The sequence below is a fragment of the Strix aluco genome, chromosome 12, assembly GCF_031877795.1.
Source record: "Strix aluco isolate bStrAlu1 chromosome 12, bStrAlu1.hap1, whole genome shotgun sequence".
Classification (NCBI taxonomy): Eukaryota; Metazoa; Chordata; class Aves; order Strigiformes; family Strigidae; genus Strix; species Strix aluco.
Genome location: NC_133942.1, coordinates 26,092,192 through 26,111,775, shown reverse-complemented (window position 1 = coordinate 26,111,775; position 19,584 = coordinate 26,092,192). Strand labels below are relative to the sequence as shown.

Genomic DNA, 19,584 nt, shown 5'->3' with positions numbered 1-19,584 from the left:
TGTAGCTTGACCAAGGGCATCTCTTTGAATTCTGTTCCCTAAGTTTCTGATTCAGAATGATTAAAATGTGACTTTATCTCACGCTTACCTTAATACCTAGCCTACTTACATTTATTTTATTGTAATTATGCTCCATCCAGGTTAGCACAAGCAAATGCAAACTCCATGGTCTGGGAAAGAGAAATACAGACATATTTACAGAACGTGAAAAATTAGTGATCCTGAAAAGGATTTGCATGTTACAGAGAAGAGACATTGTATGTGAACTCCTAGAGTAATGCTGTGGAGAGAAAAAAAGGCTGATTTGATTTTTAGACCAATAAACAAGTGAGTAAGGGTAATGGAGGGAGTATATTTTTGTATATTGATTTGATGGGATCAAGGTAAGAACAAATCTGGGTATTTGTGTCTATGTTTTTACAGAAGAATTATCATGGGTGGGGAGAGAGCCACAAAAATTGTGTGAAATCTTCAGAAGAAATGTCCTCATCAGTCATTTTATCCTGTCATGGGGAACTTCTTCAGTTTGTGGAAGTCCCTTAGGAGAAGGAAATGTTATGAAAATTAGCAAAAAGAGGCAAACCAGAACAACTCATAATTAAGTAAAACCTAAATTTGGGAACACATTTTTTAATAGTAATTAACTTTTGGAAATGCATTCTTCATCTGGTTTTAGGCCTGGTTTAGGAAGGGAGTTTAGTCCAAACTTATGTTAATGATTTAAATACTGAATAGCTAATTGAGACTACTTGGTGTGGTTTAGTGGTTCTTCTAAGTCATCAAATGGAATTTGTCATGCCTAGCATCACTTGCTCTCTGCATAGATGGAGAAGCCCAGTGACCTGCCCCAGAACACAGCCGCTTATAGGCTCTTGATTCTGGCTGGCTGTGAGACTATGTTAGTAACAGTAACTCTTAGATCTGTTGTTGAGTTTGCTTATAAAGCTTATGAGGGGTATCAGAGGAATTACTGCCCTTCCTTCCTATCCCCCAGCTAACAAGCAGACATGATTTAGACCTTAATTCTTGTTCACATATTGCTACAGTGGACTGAGGAAGAAGGCTTTTGTGCATATGCCAACACTGCCCAACCTTGACTTTCATAAAACTGGAGATGGGGTATGATATATATTTGCTTATTTTATATATATTTCTGCGAATTAACATTGATGTTGTTTTTCTGTCCGCAGCTTTCAAAACAAAGAGCTGTGTAGATTTTAAGATTTTCTTTACAATACTTACGTTCTGAATCATGGTTTGATGTTGTTCTGTAAAGTTCAGAACAAATTGCAGTGCTATTAAAAAAAATAATTTAGGAGGTGAAGCAGACTTTCACAGTGTTGCCACCCACAAGCTATATCTTTTTAACTCTGATTCTGGTTTGGTTTTATTGTGTGTATTTTTTTAAAAAAAGTAAATGCTAGGGAAGAGGAAGCCCAGTGATCAATTGTTGGTGGTCCAGATATTAGGATTCTCTCTACAATTTTCTTCCAGAAATGTCAGCTTCATATAATGCCTTTGGAAACAATGAGTAGATTAATGTTGAGACATTTCATTTTGAATTATATTGATGTTGTGATCTCATTCTCCATATTTCATGAAAAAGTGATCATACTACTCAACTTTTTGTGTGTTTCTGATCATCGTTTGCCATTTTTGTGTTCATGCCTTAATGACCCTTAATAATTAAAGTAACCTTTCCTCCTTTGTTTGTGTGTTTTAGTTGGATGGGGCAGAGCCGTCTGGGCAGCTGCAAAGTGCTGATGAGGAAGTAGTCTCTGCGGCCTGCCGGCTTGTTTGTGAATGGGCCCAGAAAGTGCTGAGCCAGCCTTTTGATACAGTCTTGGAATTGGCTCGTTTCCTTGTAAAAAGTCACTATATTGGTACCAAGTCAATGGCAGCTTTAACAGTAATGGCAGGAGCACCAGCAGGTAATGAGATAACTTAATGCTGAATCAATGAAATACGGTTCTCTTTTTTTTTTTTTTTTTTTGGGTTTTTTGTTTTTGTTTTGTTAAGAGTAATAACATCTTACTTTGGGGAAGCACTTCTCTTCAGGGCAAATGTTAAACGCTGACTCTGAGCATTGAGCATGCATTTATGTGATTTTAGTCCACATTGTTGCAAATTACTTTTCTTGCTGGTAGTCTGGGTAAAGAGATCTGAAAATAAGCAGTGGTCTCCAGTTTAGTTTGTGATTCTCCCATTTCCTCCAATGAGGACCCATGTCTTTTAAAGCACTTCAGGCCATGTAAGTAATTGTACATAAACTGAATTTATGTACTTTGCTCAGGAGTTTAGTGCCAGTACAGTGCTGGTTTGTAGACAAACCGTTGGTGTAGCTGTATTTCTGTCTGATAACTTGCCCTGATTTGGAAACAATTGTCTGTCTTAATTTTCTCTCAAGAGCAGATTTTCTTACAGGCATTTCTGATATGTTGGATGCGGATTTTCCTGCGATGTTTGGTCAGTGTCAGGTAGTACAAGCATGTCAGCTGCTGCAGTTATTGATCACATTAGAAGTAAGGGCTTGAGGAGCATTGAGAGGGACAGGAGAGCCTTCTCCAGGGGCAGTTGTATGACTGAGGTTCCAGCACTCGATTTCAAATCTTCATTAAGGATTGAGGTAAAGAGAAGAGTTATTTTGTATTTTGCTACATCAGATGAATTCCTGTTCTATTCAATCCCTGGGAAAGCTTACATTTGATGTGGTTGGTCATACATCTACTTTTATGTTCTTTGTTTCCCTCTTCATGTTCAAAATCAGTCGCTTAATAATTTGAAGTGGTTTTCTGTGGCTGTGGATGAAGTAAATTACAAAAACGATGGATGAGGAGGGAAGTGCATGTCCACAATATGCGCCTCAGACTTCCCTCTGGGAAGTTCTGCCCAGGCCTGTCAAGCAGAATGCGTTTAGATCAAGGCAAATCTCTTGAGTCGAGACAGGCAATTTCGTATGGAAACTGGTGGTCAGGGCTGTACGCTGGGGTGATCCCCTTCCGGATCATGTTCTTTCTCCTTCAAGCTCTCTTTCCTTTATTGCAACTTGGAACTGAGGGGTGGCAGTAGCAAATTTTGCTGCCTGTGTACTCCTGTTTTACCTGTTGTCGCTTGGCTTTGTTGATTCTGCTTGCCATGAATGAACACTGGGTATATGTATCAACTCACGTAGTTTCTCCCCTTACTTCCTTCAAGACAAGATGGTTTCCTTTAAGGAAAAGGACAGTTACTTCCAGTGCATGCCTCTGGCTTGGATAGTCATTTCAGGAGAGGTTCTTTCTAGAATGCTAAATAAAATATTCCCATTCCGCTTCATTGCAAGGAGCTACAGTGTCTCTGTGTCTTAACTGAGGAAAAAGCAAACTTTTACCCTCAAAGAAAAATTTGTTGAGTTTTTTTCTCGTAAATTTGCCTTCAGTATTCAACCCACATAGATGAATTGTTTTCCATCAATGGCAATATATTTGTGCATTTCACTGCTCTGTGAAGAAGGAATTGTGCAAGTGGAGATATGTTGGAGTGTTCAAGCTCTCATGGTGCTCTGACCTGCTGGGAGACTGGGCTCTCAGAGCACAGTTCCTAAGCATGTACTGGGTATCTAAAACCAAATGCTTGCCCTAAAATGGTGTTGATTAATTTATAATTAAGAGTTATTTTAAAAACTGTGAAACCCGCAAAGTGTAAAGTAAATGGTGTTAAAGCATTTTTAGAAGGGCAGTTCAACAGGGTTAGTTGGTCACTGAGAGAGCATGCTAATCCTCTTGACTGTTAATAAACAAAAGATCATGAATGTGATGTGTTTTTGTAAGGGAGATGGGTACCAGCTGCACAGATGAGACTAACTCCATGTTGTTCTCCCTGGAAGTACCACTTGCTTGTGATGAGCAAAGGGATTGTCTCCAGTAAAAAATGTTCTGTTCTAATTTCCATAGTTTTTTCACCTTTTTCCTCCTTTTTTTCTTTTTTCCCCGGACACTTCTCTTCTTGCCCTTCTTTCGCCATTATTCCTGATCACACACGGGTTGGGATCCATTCTGATATTACGTGCATTGTGTTTAATGCCTTGACTATTAGATATCTGCTTAGAGCTCCTCCTCTGTGACACAGACCCACAGCTTTCTGGAAGGCTTTTTCATTTTTAAAGCTGTCTTAGACATTAATAACAAAAACACGGATGACGAATTTTAAAGGTTCATCTAAAACATAACTGCTGCCCTCTACTGTCAGTTAAATGAAATGCATTGTTTTTTAGATTTTGCTGACAAAGAAGTTGCAGTTTGGGATTACTGGAAACAAGATGCCAGTACATAGTATTTTAGCAGCTAATGCCCAGCTTGTCTAACAGATGGAGGTTTTTCCACAAATGTGGAAATAAACTGAAACACTGAATAGATTTGAGCATGAAGTGGATGGGAGCACCTCATGGAGGAGGTGTTCCCAGAATGCTTGTGGAGATCCCTTCCATGTATTCTGTGTGGTTAGATACAGAAGTGGCACTACAGCAGACAGGGTATGTCTGGTTTCATACTTCCTCTTTTATTACTATAATATATAATGATTATAATAATTATAGTGATATATATAATAATTTATTGTATATGAATATATGTATTCATACTTCATTTACATTCAGGAATAAAAGGGATCCCCCAGCCCTCAGCTTTTATACCTACTGCTGAAAGTAATTCCTTTCAACCACAAGTGAAAACTCTGCCATCTCCTGTTGATGCCAAGCAGCAGCTGCAGCGTAAGATCCAGAAGAAGCAGCAAGAACAGAAACTGCAGTCTCCTTTGCCAGGAGAGTCTCCAGCAAAGAAAACAGAAGGCACCACGACCAATGGCGTGACCAGTATATCTAATGGAAGTCCTGCAATTCTGTCTCCTCCGCCTATTGGCATTGTTGTGGCAGCTGTCCCCAGCCCAATACCGGTAATGTTCTCCGGAAAATCTCTAGAGAAACCACCTTAAAAAGGGTTGTAAATTGCCAGTAACTAAGCAATGGTGTCAGTGGGACAGAAAAATGGTTTTCATTGAAGGGCTCAGGTCCCTTGATGCTTTTCTGTCCCAGTGACTGTGACATACCACATGAGTTACAGGATTGATACAGAGGCAGCAGAATTCTGATCTGGGATTTCAACTAGCAATAATTAAGGTTCTGTGTGGGAATAATTGCCCTTGAGATGAAGTTTAACCAGACAAGTGTGCTGATATCAGTCATGTGGGTCACTGAGCCCCTAATATGGAATCTAAATTGCCTTTCATCGGCCCAGCACGTTTAGTGGCAGCAACAATTTTATTTTTGCATGAATGTCTGTAATATGGAACATCTTTTGTCTTTCAGCCATACAAAACTGGGCTGGGGGGGAAGGTTATCTGTTTTTAAGATGTTATCTGTGTTGTTGATTTTAAATAGGTAAGCCAATTTTTCTGCCTGGTTAGTGGGTTTGTATTTAACTCGCTTTTGAAACCTTAACAATGAGCAGTGTTTTGAGCACATCCTCTCCTCTTTAACCTTTGTATGTCTGTCTTTTTGGTCCATGTGGTGAAGGATTGTATGAGAACGACCCTTTCATTAGCAGAAGAGTAGTGTGTAGACCAGCGCCTTATGCCTTAAAAGTTGAGGCCACATATCTGTCTGCTAATTCTTAGGCAGGCAAATAGAAATTGTCTTGTATATAGTTGAAGAGCTTGTTTTGTTTAAAACTGACATTCACTAGCTTTGCTGTATTGAGCTGTGTTGTTCTTCACCTCTGAAATACTTGGGGACGAGGTGGTCTGTGGGCTTTGGGGACTTCCTTGCTTCATCGCCACACCTTTTGTCTCTCTCTACAGGTGCCGAGGACCAGGCAGTTGGTGACGTCTCCAAGTCCCATGGGATCGTCTGATAGCAAGGTCCTGCCGCTCAACGTTCAGGTGGTCACTCAGCACATGCAATCAGTCAAGCAGTCACCAAAGACTCCCCAGAACGTTCCTGCCAGCCCAGTTGGTGACCGCTCTGCCCGGCATCGCTACCCGCAGATCTTACCGAAGCCAGCAAATACCAGTGCTCTCACCATCCGCTCTCCCACGACAGTGCTCTTTACCAGTAGCCCGATCAAGACTGTTGTGCCCGCTCCACATGTGAATTCCTTAAATGTGGTAAAAATGACAGCAATATCTCTTGCCCCAAGCAGCAGTAGTGTGCCCGTCAGACAGACACCTTCAGTTAGCAGTAGTGCAGGAGCAGTGGAAGAAGGGAGGACTGGTCCACAGATCAAAAACGGATCTGTTGTTTCACTTCAGTCTCCAGGATCCAAACCTAGCACTGTTGTGGCTGCACCTGCAGTCAAGATCAAAATGGAACCAGAAGCATTGCTGGATGAGAACTCAGTACAGGGCCAAGAGAGCTCTGACGTGTCTAAATCCATGAAGGCAACCCCTGATGTGCCTCCTGCTCAACTAATTAATTTTGAGGTTGCAACCTTGAAGGTTTCAGCTGATGATGTCATGGAGGCAAAACCAGTTAAGGGCTGTGATCAGGGAGCTGAAGAAGCAGGGACCAAATATAAAACACAGTCTATTGAGATCACACCAGTTTCTTCAGCAGGCAATAATCAAAGCACTCTAAAGCTCTCAGTTGCCAGTCAAAACTTGTCCAGCACCAGCATCAGTTCACCTCCTACTGGCGAGTCTACGATTAAAGAGAAGACATGCACTAAAAGTCCAAGAAAGCGACAACCTTCTACACTTCAAGATGCCCAGGTACCACCTGTAAAGAAACCACTGGTGGAGCAGCTTTCAGCTGGTAATGCTGTGGAGGGTCAAAAAGGAAACAGTGTTAAGAAGTCTCCAAAGGTTGGATCATTAGCTAACAGTGACAATACAGCAACGCTTGCTCAAATTCCCAGCAACGTACCTGTGAAGGTACCTGTACCTTCTGCAGCTGCAGCAAGCTTAGCAACAGACCTTTCTTTGAGCACCAATTTAAATAGCAGTGATTCTACTTTAGGACAGCAGCTTGCATCAGCATCATCTCCGGATATAAAAGTAAAATTGGAAGGAAACATGTTTATCATAGAAAATGATTCAAAATCTGATGGCAGCTTTAACCCAAATACATGGCACCATATCACCAAAACCTCCGACTTCGCATCTGTGAATTGTGAACAGCAGCAAGAGGTCAGTGTTATGACTATTGCAGGGCACTCTGGCTCCAGTGACTTACAGGAATCGGCATGGGAGCCAGTGCACTGTGAAGGGATACAGCAGGATGCGTACAACCAGCAGTTACAGAGCCAGATCCAGGAGTCTTCCCTGGGTCAAATGCAAGCACAGTCTTCAAATCAGTTACCTCTGCAGTCTGAGCTGAAGGAGTTTGAACATACAGTCCCTCAGTCAAATGAAAACTTCTTTTCGTTTGATGATGACCTCACTCAGGACAGCATTGTGGAGGAGCTGGTGCTCATGGAGGAGCAAATGTCCATGAATAATTCCCATCCGTATGGTGGTTGTCTAGGGATGGCTCTTCAGAGTCAGACCGCAGCTCAAGGAGCTCCCGTGTCATCTCACCCAAGCAGCGCGCACTTTTACCACTCGATGCATAACAACAGCACTCCAATTCACACTCCCACCCCCACCCCGACCCCCACACCCACCCCCACCCCAACTCCGACACCCACCTCTGAAATGATCGCTGGATCTCAGAACATGTCCCGAGAGAGCCCGTGTTCGAGGCTGGCTCAGACGACTCCCGTCGACAGTGCTCTAGGAAGCAGCCGGCACACGCCCATCGGCACGCCGCATTCGAACTGCAGCAGCAGTGTCCCCCCAAGTCCTGTGGAATGCCGAAACCCGTTTGCATTTACACCCATCAGCTCCAGCATGGCTTACCATGACGCCAGCATTATATCAAGCAGCCCCGTGAAGCCAATGCAGCGGCCTATGGCTACCCATCCCGACAAAACCAAGCTTGAGTGGATGAATAATGGCTACGGTGGTGTTAGCAATTCGTCGGTTGCAAACCACGGCATCCTCACGAGCTATCAGGAGCTGGTGGAAGATCGCTTCAGGAAACCTCACGCTTTTGCCGTTCCTGGCCAGTCATACCAGTCTCAGCCGCGCCACCACGACACTCACTTCGGACGCGTGACTCCCGTTTCGCCTGTGCAGCACCAGGCAGCCCCTGTCAGCAGCACCACCAAGCAAGAGGGCTTTGCTGTTCCTGCTCCTTTGGACAACAAAGGAACCGGTTCCTCTCTCAACAACAGTCTGAGATGCCGGAGCGTGAGCCCCGCTGTCCATCGCCAGCGAAATCTCAGTGGAAGCACTGTCTACCCTGTTTCAAATATACCACGCTCTAACCTGACACCTTTTGGAAGTCCAGTGACTCCTGAAATTCACAATGTATTTGCTAATATCCATGCAGACACCAGTGCCAATAACATAGCGCAAAGAAGCCAGTCAGTCCCGTTGACTGTGATGATGCAGACGGCCTTCCCGTCTCTTCAGAAACAAACAAACACTAAAAAAATAACCAATGTGTTGTTAAACAAACTGGATTCTGATAGCGATGATGCAGTGAGAGGTTTGGGAATGAACAACATGCCCTCAAATTACACAGCCAGGATGAATCTCACTCAGATTTTAGAGACATCCGCCGCTTTTCCCAGTGCCAACCCGCAAAATATGATCAATTCCAGCACTTCGGTTTATGAATTCCAAACACCAAATTACCTCACAAAAAACAGCAGCACCGATCAGATCAGTTTTTCTTCTGGAGATAACCAAGCACAATCAGACATCGGAGAGCAGCAATTAGATTTCAGCAGCACTGTAAAAGACCTTTTAGGGGAGGACAGTCTGCCAACAAACCAGCAGCTGGTGAATCAGGTGGCATCAGATCTCAATAATGTTGCATCTGTCTTTTCCAGCGACATCAGGTTGTCTTCCGAGCTCTCAGGCAGCATTAATGATCTGAACACTTTAGACACAAATCTACTGTTTGATCCAGGTCGTCAGCAGGGACAAGACGATGATGCTACACTGGAGGAATTAAAAAATGACCCCTTGTTTCAACAAATCTGCAATGAATCCATTAACTCAATGACTACATCAGGTTTTGAGTGGATGGAGAGTAAAGATCATCCTGCTGTTGAAATGTTGGGTTAATCTTGTTTTATAATATGTATGTAGCACACTGTATCTAAAAGACAGACGTATTGTATTTGTCTTAATGGAAGTGCCTCCCGCAGCAGAAACACTTGCTATGTATTGTGGCATTTTTTAAAAAGTTTGCTGTACCTGTTGCTCATTCTTCAGCAGGGAAAAGGCAGTCTTACCAATTTTAAACAAATCTCTGAAGGTGATGGGCTATCAAAGAGCCAGTATTAAAGTTTAAATTTTATAGTGTTTCCCATTCAACATTTCTTACTGTAGCAAATAATGAAGTGGTTAATAGCCAGCCAGCGATGACAGCTGTGGTTAAGGCTTTGGGAGGTTTTTAAGTCGAGCTCATTAGTAGGGTTTCCATACTTTGTCCTGCTTGTTACTTCTTCGTAGATGATCCTTACTGACCTTTGTCGTTCAGGTTTGAAATGCAGGGTGCCTGCAAATAGATAGGTGGTGGGGACTGGGTACAAGGGAACGTGCAGGTGCCTGGCTGTTGAGTAGCTGTCTTGAGCACTGCTCAGTGGTGAACTGTGGGAAGTCTCTGTAGCACTGGTGCCATTAACATCTCTAGTAAAACACAGAGATAGGAAAAACTAACAGGAATGATCAAGGAAAAAGAAAGATGCACTAAATTTTTTATTTAAGAGAAATAAATCTATGTAGTTATTTTATCCATTAATATTCATGACATACTTGATATTTTAGTTGTCACTTCAGTGTTTTTATGTTAGGTAAAATTCACGTGAAAAGATTTTTGAGCACTGAGATTTAATCTAAGCATAACACCCTATTTTGAAGTGATAGGTACTGTTTATTTATCAATGCTAGAGAAGGAATGAGATCTGTTCCCTCTCTTTTAAATAAAGGAGCTGCTGGAGCTCATTAAAGTACTATTTTTAAAGATTTGTTTTTTAAGTTTGCTCTTTCCTAACCTAGTGGAGGGTGTAGGAAGGTGTTCTTTTCTCTGTATTTCAGTTGGTTGAGCCTTTCTGTCTTTCTTGCTTGCTCTCTTTCTCTCAAACAAAAGATGATTAAAAGATTAGAAAATGTGGTTGATCTAAAAATATTTCATATAGAGCCATAATACTGCCAGGCACTTTACAGATACACAGTAAGACATGTGATCTTTCTTTTGGTAAAACTTCTTTTAAAAGAAGTACGTACTCTTTTAGAAGCCTGAATTTCATTTTCATAAGTGATTTGCCAGGGCTGGTGAATCTATTTTGTTTTAGAAGTCCTTAGCTGCCCCTCTGGAAAATGAGATTTAGACTTCTGCCTCATTAGTTCACTTGAACCAAAAAAGACCTTTTGTTTTACCGGCATGGCACGGATCTCTCTAATGGTCAGAAGAGTGAGGTACTTCACTGGCCATGGCATTGATACTAGAAAGAGGACATGCAGAGGCAGCTTTTACAAAAGAAGTGGTGCACTGAGGGTGCTAGGATACCATCCCTCAAGCTTAGTATAAGATTGATTATTTCTCCTGTGAACTGACACTTACAAATGAGAAAACAGCAGAAAACATTTTCCTCTCTTGCATTACTACTTTGAGCGGTCATAAATTTATGAAGGGGGAGGCACAATAAGCCCCCCCTAGATTTACTTAAGGGGAAGATGCTCGGATTTTTTTGGTGATTAGTGGTTTTTTGTTTGTCTTGGTGGTCTATTGTTTCTTCAGTTTTTGCTAATGACTTGAGATCCCAGTACTGGTCAAGTTTTTTGGCAGTGCTGATTCAACTTGTGCTGCTGCATTGGCACTTGAGGTGCTTCTGTACCATGGCTTCTCTTGCTCTTGCCCCAATTCATCACCAGTCTGTGGCCTCTTCTGCAGGGACAAACAGTTGTGCCAAGCTGTAGCACCTTATGGGGGCCTGATTTCACTGTGCTTGCATCAGAAGTTTTGCCACTTCGTCAGGAACAAACTTGGAGAGTTCAGATCCCTCACTGAAGCATGTGGATGTGCAATAGTTTGCTTTGCTTCATTTAAGACCAACTGACCCTTTTAGGTTTTGTTAAGGAAATGGGGAGGCCATTTAAAACTGCATGGTAGCCTTCTTGTTATCTTGCCAGATGTCTGTCAGTAAGGCTTGAACCATTTTTCTTGTAGACTAAAGTTGCTGAAGGCAGGGCTTGAGTTCTGTACCTGCCTGAGGCCTTTTGGCAGAGATGTGCTGAACATCCTCTTACTTGTTTGACTTCACAGGGTCTGAGAGACACTCAGCACCTCTTCCCCCTGCCCCCCCGCCCTGCCCCTGTGTGAAGTGCCAGCACCACTGTGACTGGGTGACGGGGGAGGAGGTGAGCGCTGGCACTGCGGGGAGAGGCCACACACCACTGCAGCAGCCTGTGCGCTTGCACGACGTGCTGGCCTCACGTCCAGGTCACTAACACTGAGACCGAGGTGAGCTTGGGGGAAATAAGATTTTGCTTAACTCCCACTAGTTTTTTAAGAACATTTCTTAGAAAAGAGTCGATTTAAAGCTGATGCGTTCTAAATTATGCAGCCGTCACCAAAGGTTTTTAAAAGTGCGTTTAAAATTATTTTTAAATACAAGTATTACATTGGGCCTAACATGACTTAATTAACGGAAATATTCTATAATCAGTGGATTTAAAGCAAATATATGTTTAATTTAAGAAGTGTTAAATTCAATAAGGATTGTTTCAAGTAAAATCCAAAAATCCAAGGCACAGGCACAGCTTTGTACATTGGTATGTATTATTTTAGAGGTGTTTGTGTGTTGGTGTTATAATTAATAATGTTAGGTCCCTGTACTTAGTGCTAGTTAGTTCTTTACTATACATTGAGACGGAGCACTACTGCACACCAAAGTATGCAATACCCAAAGGAAAATTCTGTGATTCTAACAAATGGAAGCCTGTCTGTGTCAGATACTCCAAAACTAAGAATTTGAGACAGTTCTGACCCCTTGTTTACATTATTGGCTTCCTACTAACATGAGAAATAAATTATTTTGATAGCAGTTTTTGCTAAACTACACGAACTAGTGAATTTGTACTGTGTGTACAGTATTGCGGCAAACACCTTAAATTTGGTTGGTTGGTTAGTCCAGCAAACTTTCTGGGTTCATATATTGCACTAAAATTCTGTTGAACCTGTGGCAGGCACATTCCTTAGGATAAATGCAACAAATACGGCCCACAGATTAAAAAAAAAAAAAAAAAAAAAGCAAAACAAAAAAAATCTTTTTAATGTGTTTCATTATTAAAAGGCAAAATGTCATTAAAAGTGACAGGTGAAATTGTCTTATGTAGCAATGTGCATTGATCTCAATGAGATATTTCTATTTCTTATTCTCTTACATGAGAATATTACAGCAGGAAAAATTAAGTTTAGTTTGCTTCACCATGTTAATACATGATCACAAAACGTGCATGAGTGTTAATGACTTAATCTTGTACAGTACTAGATATATTCCTGTAACCACTTTTATTTTTTTTATTCTTTTGCTGTATTGAAACTGGTCCAGTGTTAACCAGGTGAGCATAGTTATTCACAAGTTATTTACTTTTTTATGTTAACTAATTCAGCTTAGTTATTGTTGAATATGTTCCTTTCTTGGATTATTTTTTATTGTTCTGGTGTTGAAAATCATTTTTGCATCATTTTATCATGATAAGAATTCATGAAGTAAATAATTTGCAAATAATTGCAATAAGCACTGACTTCTGAACTGAAAAGAAGGAAAGCGTTTCTTGTGCAGTGCATCTGAGGTTCATATAATAGTCTTGTACTATACTGTGCTTTATTTACTGCACCGTAAGGAAAGAAAAATCCCTGTTCCACGTTTTCATTTAGTGCAGGAAATCCAGTTTCTCCCCTCTTCCCCAGTGTTTTGTTGTCTGTTGTACTGCTGAAACTACAGTAGTTGAATATTGCAGTAGCATTTCAGTTATTTTTTTTATTGAAAGTGCTCAAAAATTGTTTTTTAAATGTTTTCAAAAACAATAAAAACATTTTATATTAAAATTACTTCTGGAGTTTTTTCTTCATATGGAAAATGTGTGTTAAGGTTGACCTAAAATACAGAGCTTTCTAGTTTGTGCAAAGACAGATCGCAGCTGCCCAGCTGTACCGACTTGCTGCAGTTGCTGACCCCAGTTATACACGTAAAGCTGAGCATGAAGGTGAATCTTCCTAGCTGGGATGCCTTGGTCAGCCTGTGCTCTCAGAGTGGTCTCTTGAGAGGCGTTAGTGGTAACGGGCTTCTGACCATTCACTTTATATTCCATTTCTCTAGGTGTCCCTTTTACGTGGAAAGTACTTGTGTGGTGATACTATTACATCTAGGAGATAAAAGCAGCTGCAGCCTACGGTTGAACCTGACAGTTCAAATTTGCCATCAAACGTTAAAATCGTGTTTTGGCTGAGGCTGTACTTCAGAACATGGTGGTGATAGTTGTGCTGGTTAGAGTTGTTGTCACGTGCAGCTCCTCTGTGCTGCACTCATCCCGGCGTGGGTGCTGGTCAAAGTGTTCGTTTCATGTCTGGGTGGTGGCTCTTGCTGGTGGGGCATACAACATCCCATTGCAGGTAGAGCCATCCGCAGTGGCGGTGCTTGGCTGATTTTGCTTTTTGATGCTAGTAAAGCACTCTTACAGGGTAGTGTTATGGCGCAGCTTGGCTTGCTGCCATACAGGGGAAAATGCTCTGTTTTGATCTATGGAGTCCTTTATTTGGGTTGTAAAATTGTATGTAAACCCAGCAGTGTTCCCAGCACAGTCTATGTGAACATGATGGAAAAGTATTGCCACAAAGCAGAAACTGGCTACGAGAAAATACTCAGGTTTTCATGCCAGAAAGATAGCACTGGTTAACAGACTCCATCCCAGACTACAGAGGTGCTGAGATGAGCTGGCAGGTGGCAAGATTTGATGGTGGTATAAAATCACTTACGTTCATCAACAAAGAAAAAGAATCATTGGGGAGATATAAATGAGACAAAATGAATGAAAGAGCATCAGAAAGACAGATAAATTGTAACATGACATTGGAGGGAATGCTATTAATGTATCTCACTGGATTCTAAGTTCAGGTGCTCAAAAAAGAGTTCTCGGTGAACTATTTACAGACAAGCTTTCTCCATGTTCCACAGTCATAAAAAATGCAAATTAAAAATTCCCAAGGAATGAGATGGAATATAATGTAGGAGATATAGAAGGCTATTTTAGAAATCGATAGTTCATCTGAAGTAATAATGGGTTTAATCGGAACCTTTCAGCTGTAGACTGGAAAGAATTGGCCTTAATGGTTAATAAAAAGGGTCATAAGAACAAACAAATCTGACTTAATGGAAATGACCTAACAAGAAAGACTTAAGAAGGTGGAAATGTTGAAACTAAATGCATGATCAAAATACCTCAAAATGTGGAAGCCGTGAGCTTTGTAGGTTTCAAAAAGACTAGGTGCTTATATGTTTAATAAAGACATCAAGTGTAAATTCTAAACAACTGCTTAGAAATGTTTTTACATCTTCAGAAATATAAATCAGCATGTGTGAATGCAGCTGGTATTCTGGTAAACAATTCCCCCTCTAGGGTCATAAGGATTGCTGTGTTGAATTAGCCAGTGGTTCGTGTAGTCTATACAGTGTCTCTGGAGACAGATAACTGCCGTCTTCTCCAGAGGAAAAAGCCCTGCATTATTAGGTGGTTGCAGAATAAACTGCCTCTGCAAAAGCTACTCTCCTAGATGGAAGAGCTGGAAGATCAATCTGAACCCAAGGCATTTAGAGCTGGGGGGGTGGACTAGGTGACCTCTGGAGCTCCCTTCCAACCTCACTTTGTCAGCATGTGCATCAAGGCTGGAGAGTTGAGTAACCTAACTGGATCTGACTGTGTAGCATGGCTGCTCTCACTCAGGTAAAGTTTATGGATAGTATTTGATAATCATCAAATTCATTTGACAGCAAATTTTTAATTATCTAGGCCTCCTCTGATAGTAAGTCAGAGATAACCAATGCTTGGATTTTGCTGCCCTCCTCCCCCTCTTACAAACAGCGCAAGTTAAGCTTGGATAAGGAGAGGAAATACAAGAAAAATGTATAGTGAGGCTTACAAATTGTGGAATAGCTCTGGAAAGTGATTCCAAACTTAAGAAATGAGCAGTGACCTGATGGTACACTTAAGATGTTTGAGTAATGCTTATAAGCGAGTGCAATAAAACTTGCAAACTTAGTGGTTCATGTAAAACTTTTAATCTGCATAGCATTTCTAATAGTTACCTGCAGTCACCCAGACCAGAAGACCGTTAAGCATCCAGGAGTTAGTGATCCACAAAACAGTTAACAATTAACCTGAATAGGTCCAGGCCTGCACAGCTGTCCCTGTGTTGTTCTGTGCTTATCCCCTGGCTGCAGGGTAAAGTTGGCCAGGAGCCTGCAGGCAGCTCCCACTCAGTGCCGGCGATTATGCCGCTGGTGTGGCCTTGCCTTTATCTGAAAGTGCAGCAAGAAGTTCTCATGTGAACGTCCTTCCTGCTTAACAGTAGAAATGTTGAACAGAGTTGTTTACTTGTAAGAAAGTCCTACGATAGCTGAAATAACCAAAATGAGGTGACCTTTCCCCTGGCAGGATCTGCATGTGCTTCAGAAGCCTCAGAAGCTTCAGAAGGTGAGGGATCTGAAAGGATGTAAGACTGACTGTACTGTCCTCTCTTTAGTGTTAGCTCTAGCAAATGGCTTTTTAAGCAGTACTTGATAGAATCTGAGTGCCTTTGTTACTGCTATCATAACAAGCCAGCACCTCCTAGTGTATAATTAAGGTTACCTAATAAAATTTCAAATATTTTAGTCTCTTTTGCTTTTTCTGCTCAACCTCTTAAAAAAAGAAAAAAGGGTAGAATATGAACTAAGCAAGGCCAGATCAATCAAGTCAAAAGTGAACTGAGAACATGGAGAAATTTGCTTAGAAAACATACAGTGCTAAAGAGACGACAGTTTCATTCTGCAGATTGCAGTGTTCAAACACCCGAAACAGAAGACCACCTTGATACAATGCAGAATATATAACCAAGTGATTTTTGTTCCTGATAGATCATAACATTACTGCTATGTGCTTTGAATATGTAGGAGCTACCCTACTAGTGATGTAAATACTTGAGATGTGTTGCTTTGCAACATTTGCATATCTATTCTCCAGCGGCTTTGTCGTGGCTCCTCCTGAGTCTGTTCTTCCTGGGCCTGCCTACCAGTTTTCTATATCTGGTAATGCCTCAGCTCTGCAATCATTAAAAAGGTCCATTTTTGTCCCTGTGGCTCATCTTTCCTCTGTTGTCAGCTTCCTTTTAATAAACTGCTTTCATATGGATGATGATAAGTTGCGTATCATTGGAACTTTGCCTATCCACACTATCTAATTAGATGATGCCTAATAGAATCAAATTTTCAGTGGATCTCAAACTGCTGTTTCAAATAATATTCAAATTATCTTATCAGTATGCCACTGATCTGGAGCATACTCTGTTGCATATGTGGGGTTTTTTGACACAAATGTTAAAAATGTACTTGGAAAATTGGTCCAAGGATGGAAATGAGTCTCAGAGCTTGTGAGAATGCTCCATTTTAACCTACCTACACATACATTTTTGATAGAAATATTTTCAAAGTAGTACAGAAATTATACCAAATATTCTAAACTTGTTTTTAAAGCCTTCATGTACCTTAAAGATAGGAAAAAGGAGATGCATAGGAAGTTGAAAACACATCTTAATTTATTCAGGAGTTGATAGCTTTATATCCAGTTATTAACTTGGTGCTAGTGGATTTTCATGAAGACTAAATTCAGCAGGGCATTTCCTGGCTGCTGCTGTGGCTGAGTCCAGCTGTAGCCTCAGGATTTCTGAGTGCTATATGGAGTTGGGTGGCTAGTAGGAATCAGGAATCCTCAAGTTGCAGACCTACACATCACTACAAATCTGTGCTTCTCCACATCCTTACTTTAGAGAGCTATTGGGCTCCCTCTTCTCCAGTTTTTAGTATGGATGAGAAAACACAGCTGTATAACTGTATTACATTATAAACTAACTGATTAGGACTCACTCATCTCCCTTCTCTATCAAAAATACCCTTGAGTGTTCAATTTGCCTGCTCCATATCAGTACTTCAACAGGACGCTTGTTCCAAGGGCTGTGATAATCAGTTTCCAGAGAGATCCAGCCCAATTCCTCCTTGCTCTGAGACAAGAAGAGGCATTTTGAAATGTGCTGTTTAAAAAGCTGTGTATAAGCAATGATTATTTCAGGCTGGAACAAAATGCTATTTGATTCTATTTCAAACTGCTTTGAAAATCAGAACAATCTCTCCTGCTATGTATGTATAGATGAGAGGGGAGATGAAGTGCCTGTGTGCAAGAGGCCCTGCTCAGAGGTTCTTGTGCCAGTGGCATAACTAAAATCTACTCTGACAAGGATTACTTGTGGAAAGCAAAACTAATGCTGGGGCCTAAAATGGCTGTCTCTGCAGGAACAAAATAGGGCATCCCAGTGCTTACTAATAAGGAATTGCTGAAGACCTGTTATGCTGCACATAAATTCAGAAATGTTTTGCTGCTTTAGGAATTATCTGAAGTCGCATTTTTTTATAAATAACGTTTACAAAAGGTAGCCATGTAATACAGGAGATTTGCGTTTCCCTTTGTTTGGCAGAGGTAATAGTCTTCTCCCTAACAGATATCCCTTTACAGCATGCACAAAGCTCTACATCCTTGTCAGTCATCCTGCTTTTTAGGAGTACTTTGTTGTGGGATTACTTTCTATGCCAGCCAGATCTGAAGATGTGTGGACACTTCTTGGATGGTGTGCTATTATGTCTAGCTTGGCTTTATTGGTAATTAATTCCCAGTGGCAACACTTTCAAGTTCTTTGGAAACCAATCAGCAGTCCAAGGACAACACACTGAAAATCTCTGTACTCAAAAGTAATTGAACACTGAAAAAACCTCACAAGTAACTAAAACCAATTAAAAATGGCAATTACTTACTATTCCCATTTTCCTATCGGAATAAGGGATAATATGTTATGAGTAGGAGGGTCCTGTGTGAAAATGAGAGGCGTAAAGACAGGAGTGCATGAGTGTTGCTAAGTCACACACCGAGTCAGAGCAGTAGCTTCCTCTGGCCTTAGCAATGTTTTAGGCACTGGCAAAGAGCATATAGCACATACTACTTCATACATATATGGAGAATGATAATCTCAAGGTATTTAAAGAAGAGAAGCCGAGAAACATTATTCTCAGAAAGATCTTACGTCTGTAATATTGCGATGGGTTGAGCTGTTAGCAGAGATCTCCACAATGACTGTGTTAAACATGGGATCACTGGTGGTGAATTAAGCTGGGAATAGCGTGACAGCAGTTGACTGGAGCTCAGCATCTCCGAATCTCTGTTCTGGCAGCTCTCCTCCCCCTCAAGCTGAAAATAGGGAAAGAAAGATGACATCTGAGTGGTGGTGATTCAGTCAAGTGTTTACCACTTCATTCAAATGCATATGCACAAAATGAGTGTGATTCTCCACCTCCACCACAGTTGCTCTTCTTACTATGCAGGTTTGCTCATCAAGCCAAAGAGATTTCCAAAAGAAATTGCTTGTAAACTCTTATACTAGTCACAGAAATTAGCAAAAACATTTCTTACATCTTTCCCTACTCACAACTTCCCCCTGTGAGAGCTGGAGATCTCAGCAGCTTTCCTGGGGGATAGGGATCTCTATGGAGCAAGGGGCAGAGGGAGCTGGCCCAGGGACAGGTGTTAGTGCCTGGGGAACAGGCACCCACACTTCGAGAGCAGTGTTAAATTTTATCTGCAGGCTGCCCTGAAAAGAGCTACTTCAGCGGTTCACACCTGGTCTGTCCCTGGGTGATGGTCACGCCTTGCTGTCATCCCACAGGGACAAGTAGGGCTGCAAGGCTTGAGACAGCTGAAGGCAGAGGCTTGGCAGCAGGTAATGCAGAAAGCAACACATGTCCAGAAGACATGACGCTTTTCAGGAAAAGAAGAAAATTTGAGGGAAAAAGAACCAGTGACTTTAGAGAACTGAGAAAGAAAAGGAGCAGTAAGGGACTGGCGAAAACCTGCGTGTGAGCAAACGGTTGTCCAGTTGCAATGCAATGCAGACAAGAGTCAGTCTGGGGTGACTTTTACCAGCAGAATGTAAACTGTCATCTTTGTATCAATTTTGCATCTTGTTATTGTGGTGTTTGAAATCCAGTATTAAGCGCCAGGATCTAGTATGTATTTGCACGTAACTGCAGAGCCAAGCAGAGTGTTGAGTCTTGGGCTCTTAGCTGTATCTCTGGCATTAGTTTCATTAGTGAGTCATTGCCATGGTAGTAGAGAAATGAGATTACTAGGCTATCAATAGGTATTTACTTCTCTTAGTCATAGCAATGACTCACTAGCAATATAATTTTTTTCTATTAA

General features: G+C 41.4%; 1 protein-coding gene across 1 annotated transcript in view; it reads left to right on the top strand.

Moving 5' to 3' along the window:
- Positions 1-13,141, top strand: part of RFX7 (regulatory factor X7) — a 53,591-nt gene extending 40,450 nt beyond the window's left edge. Inside the window, exons 6-9 of the mRNA XM_074837237.1 lie at positions 1,039-1,119; positions 1,724-1,931; positions 4,634-4,929; positions 5,833-13,141. Coding sequence (XP_074693338.1) covers positions 1,039-1,119; positions 1,724-1,931; positions 4,634-4,929; positions 5,833-9,147 — 3,900 coding nt within the window. The 3' untranslated portion in view covers positions 9,148-13,141. The remainder of the gene's footprint in view (positions 1-1,038; positions 1,120-1,723; positions 1,932-4,633; positions 4,930-5,832) is intronic.
- Positions 13,142-19,584: the final 6,443 nt, after the last annotated feature.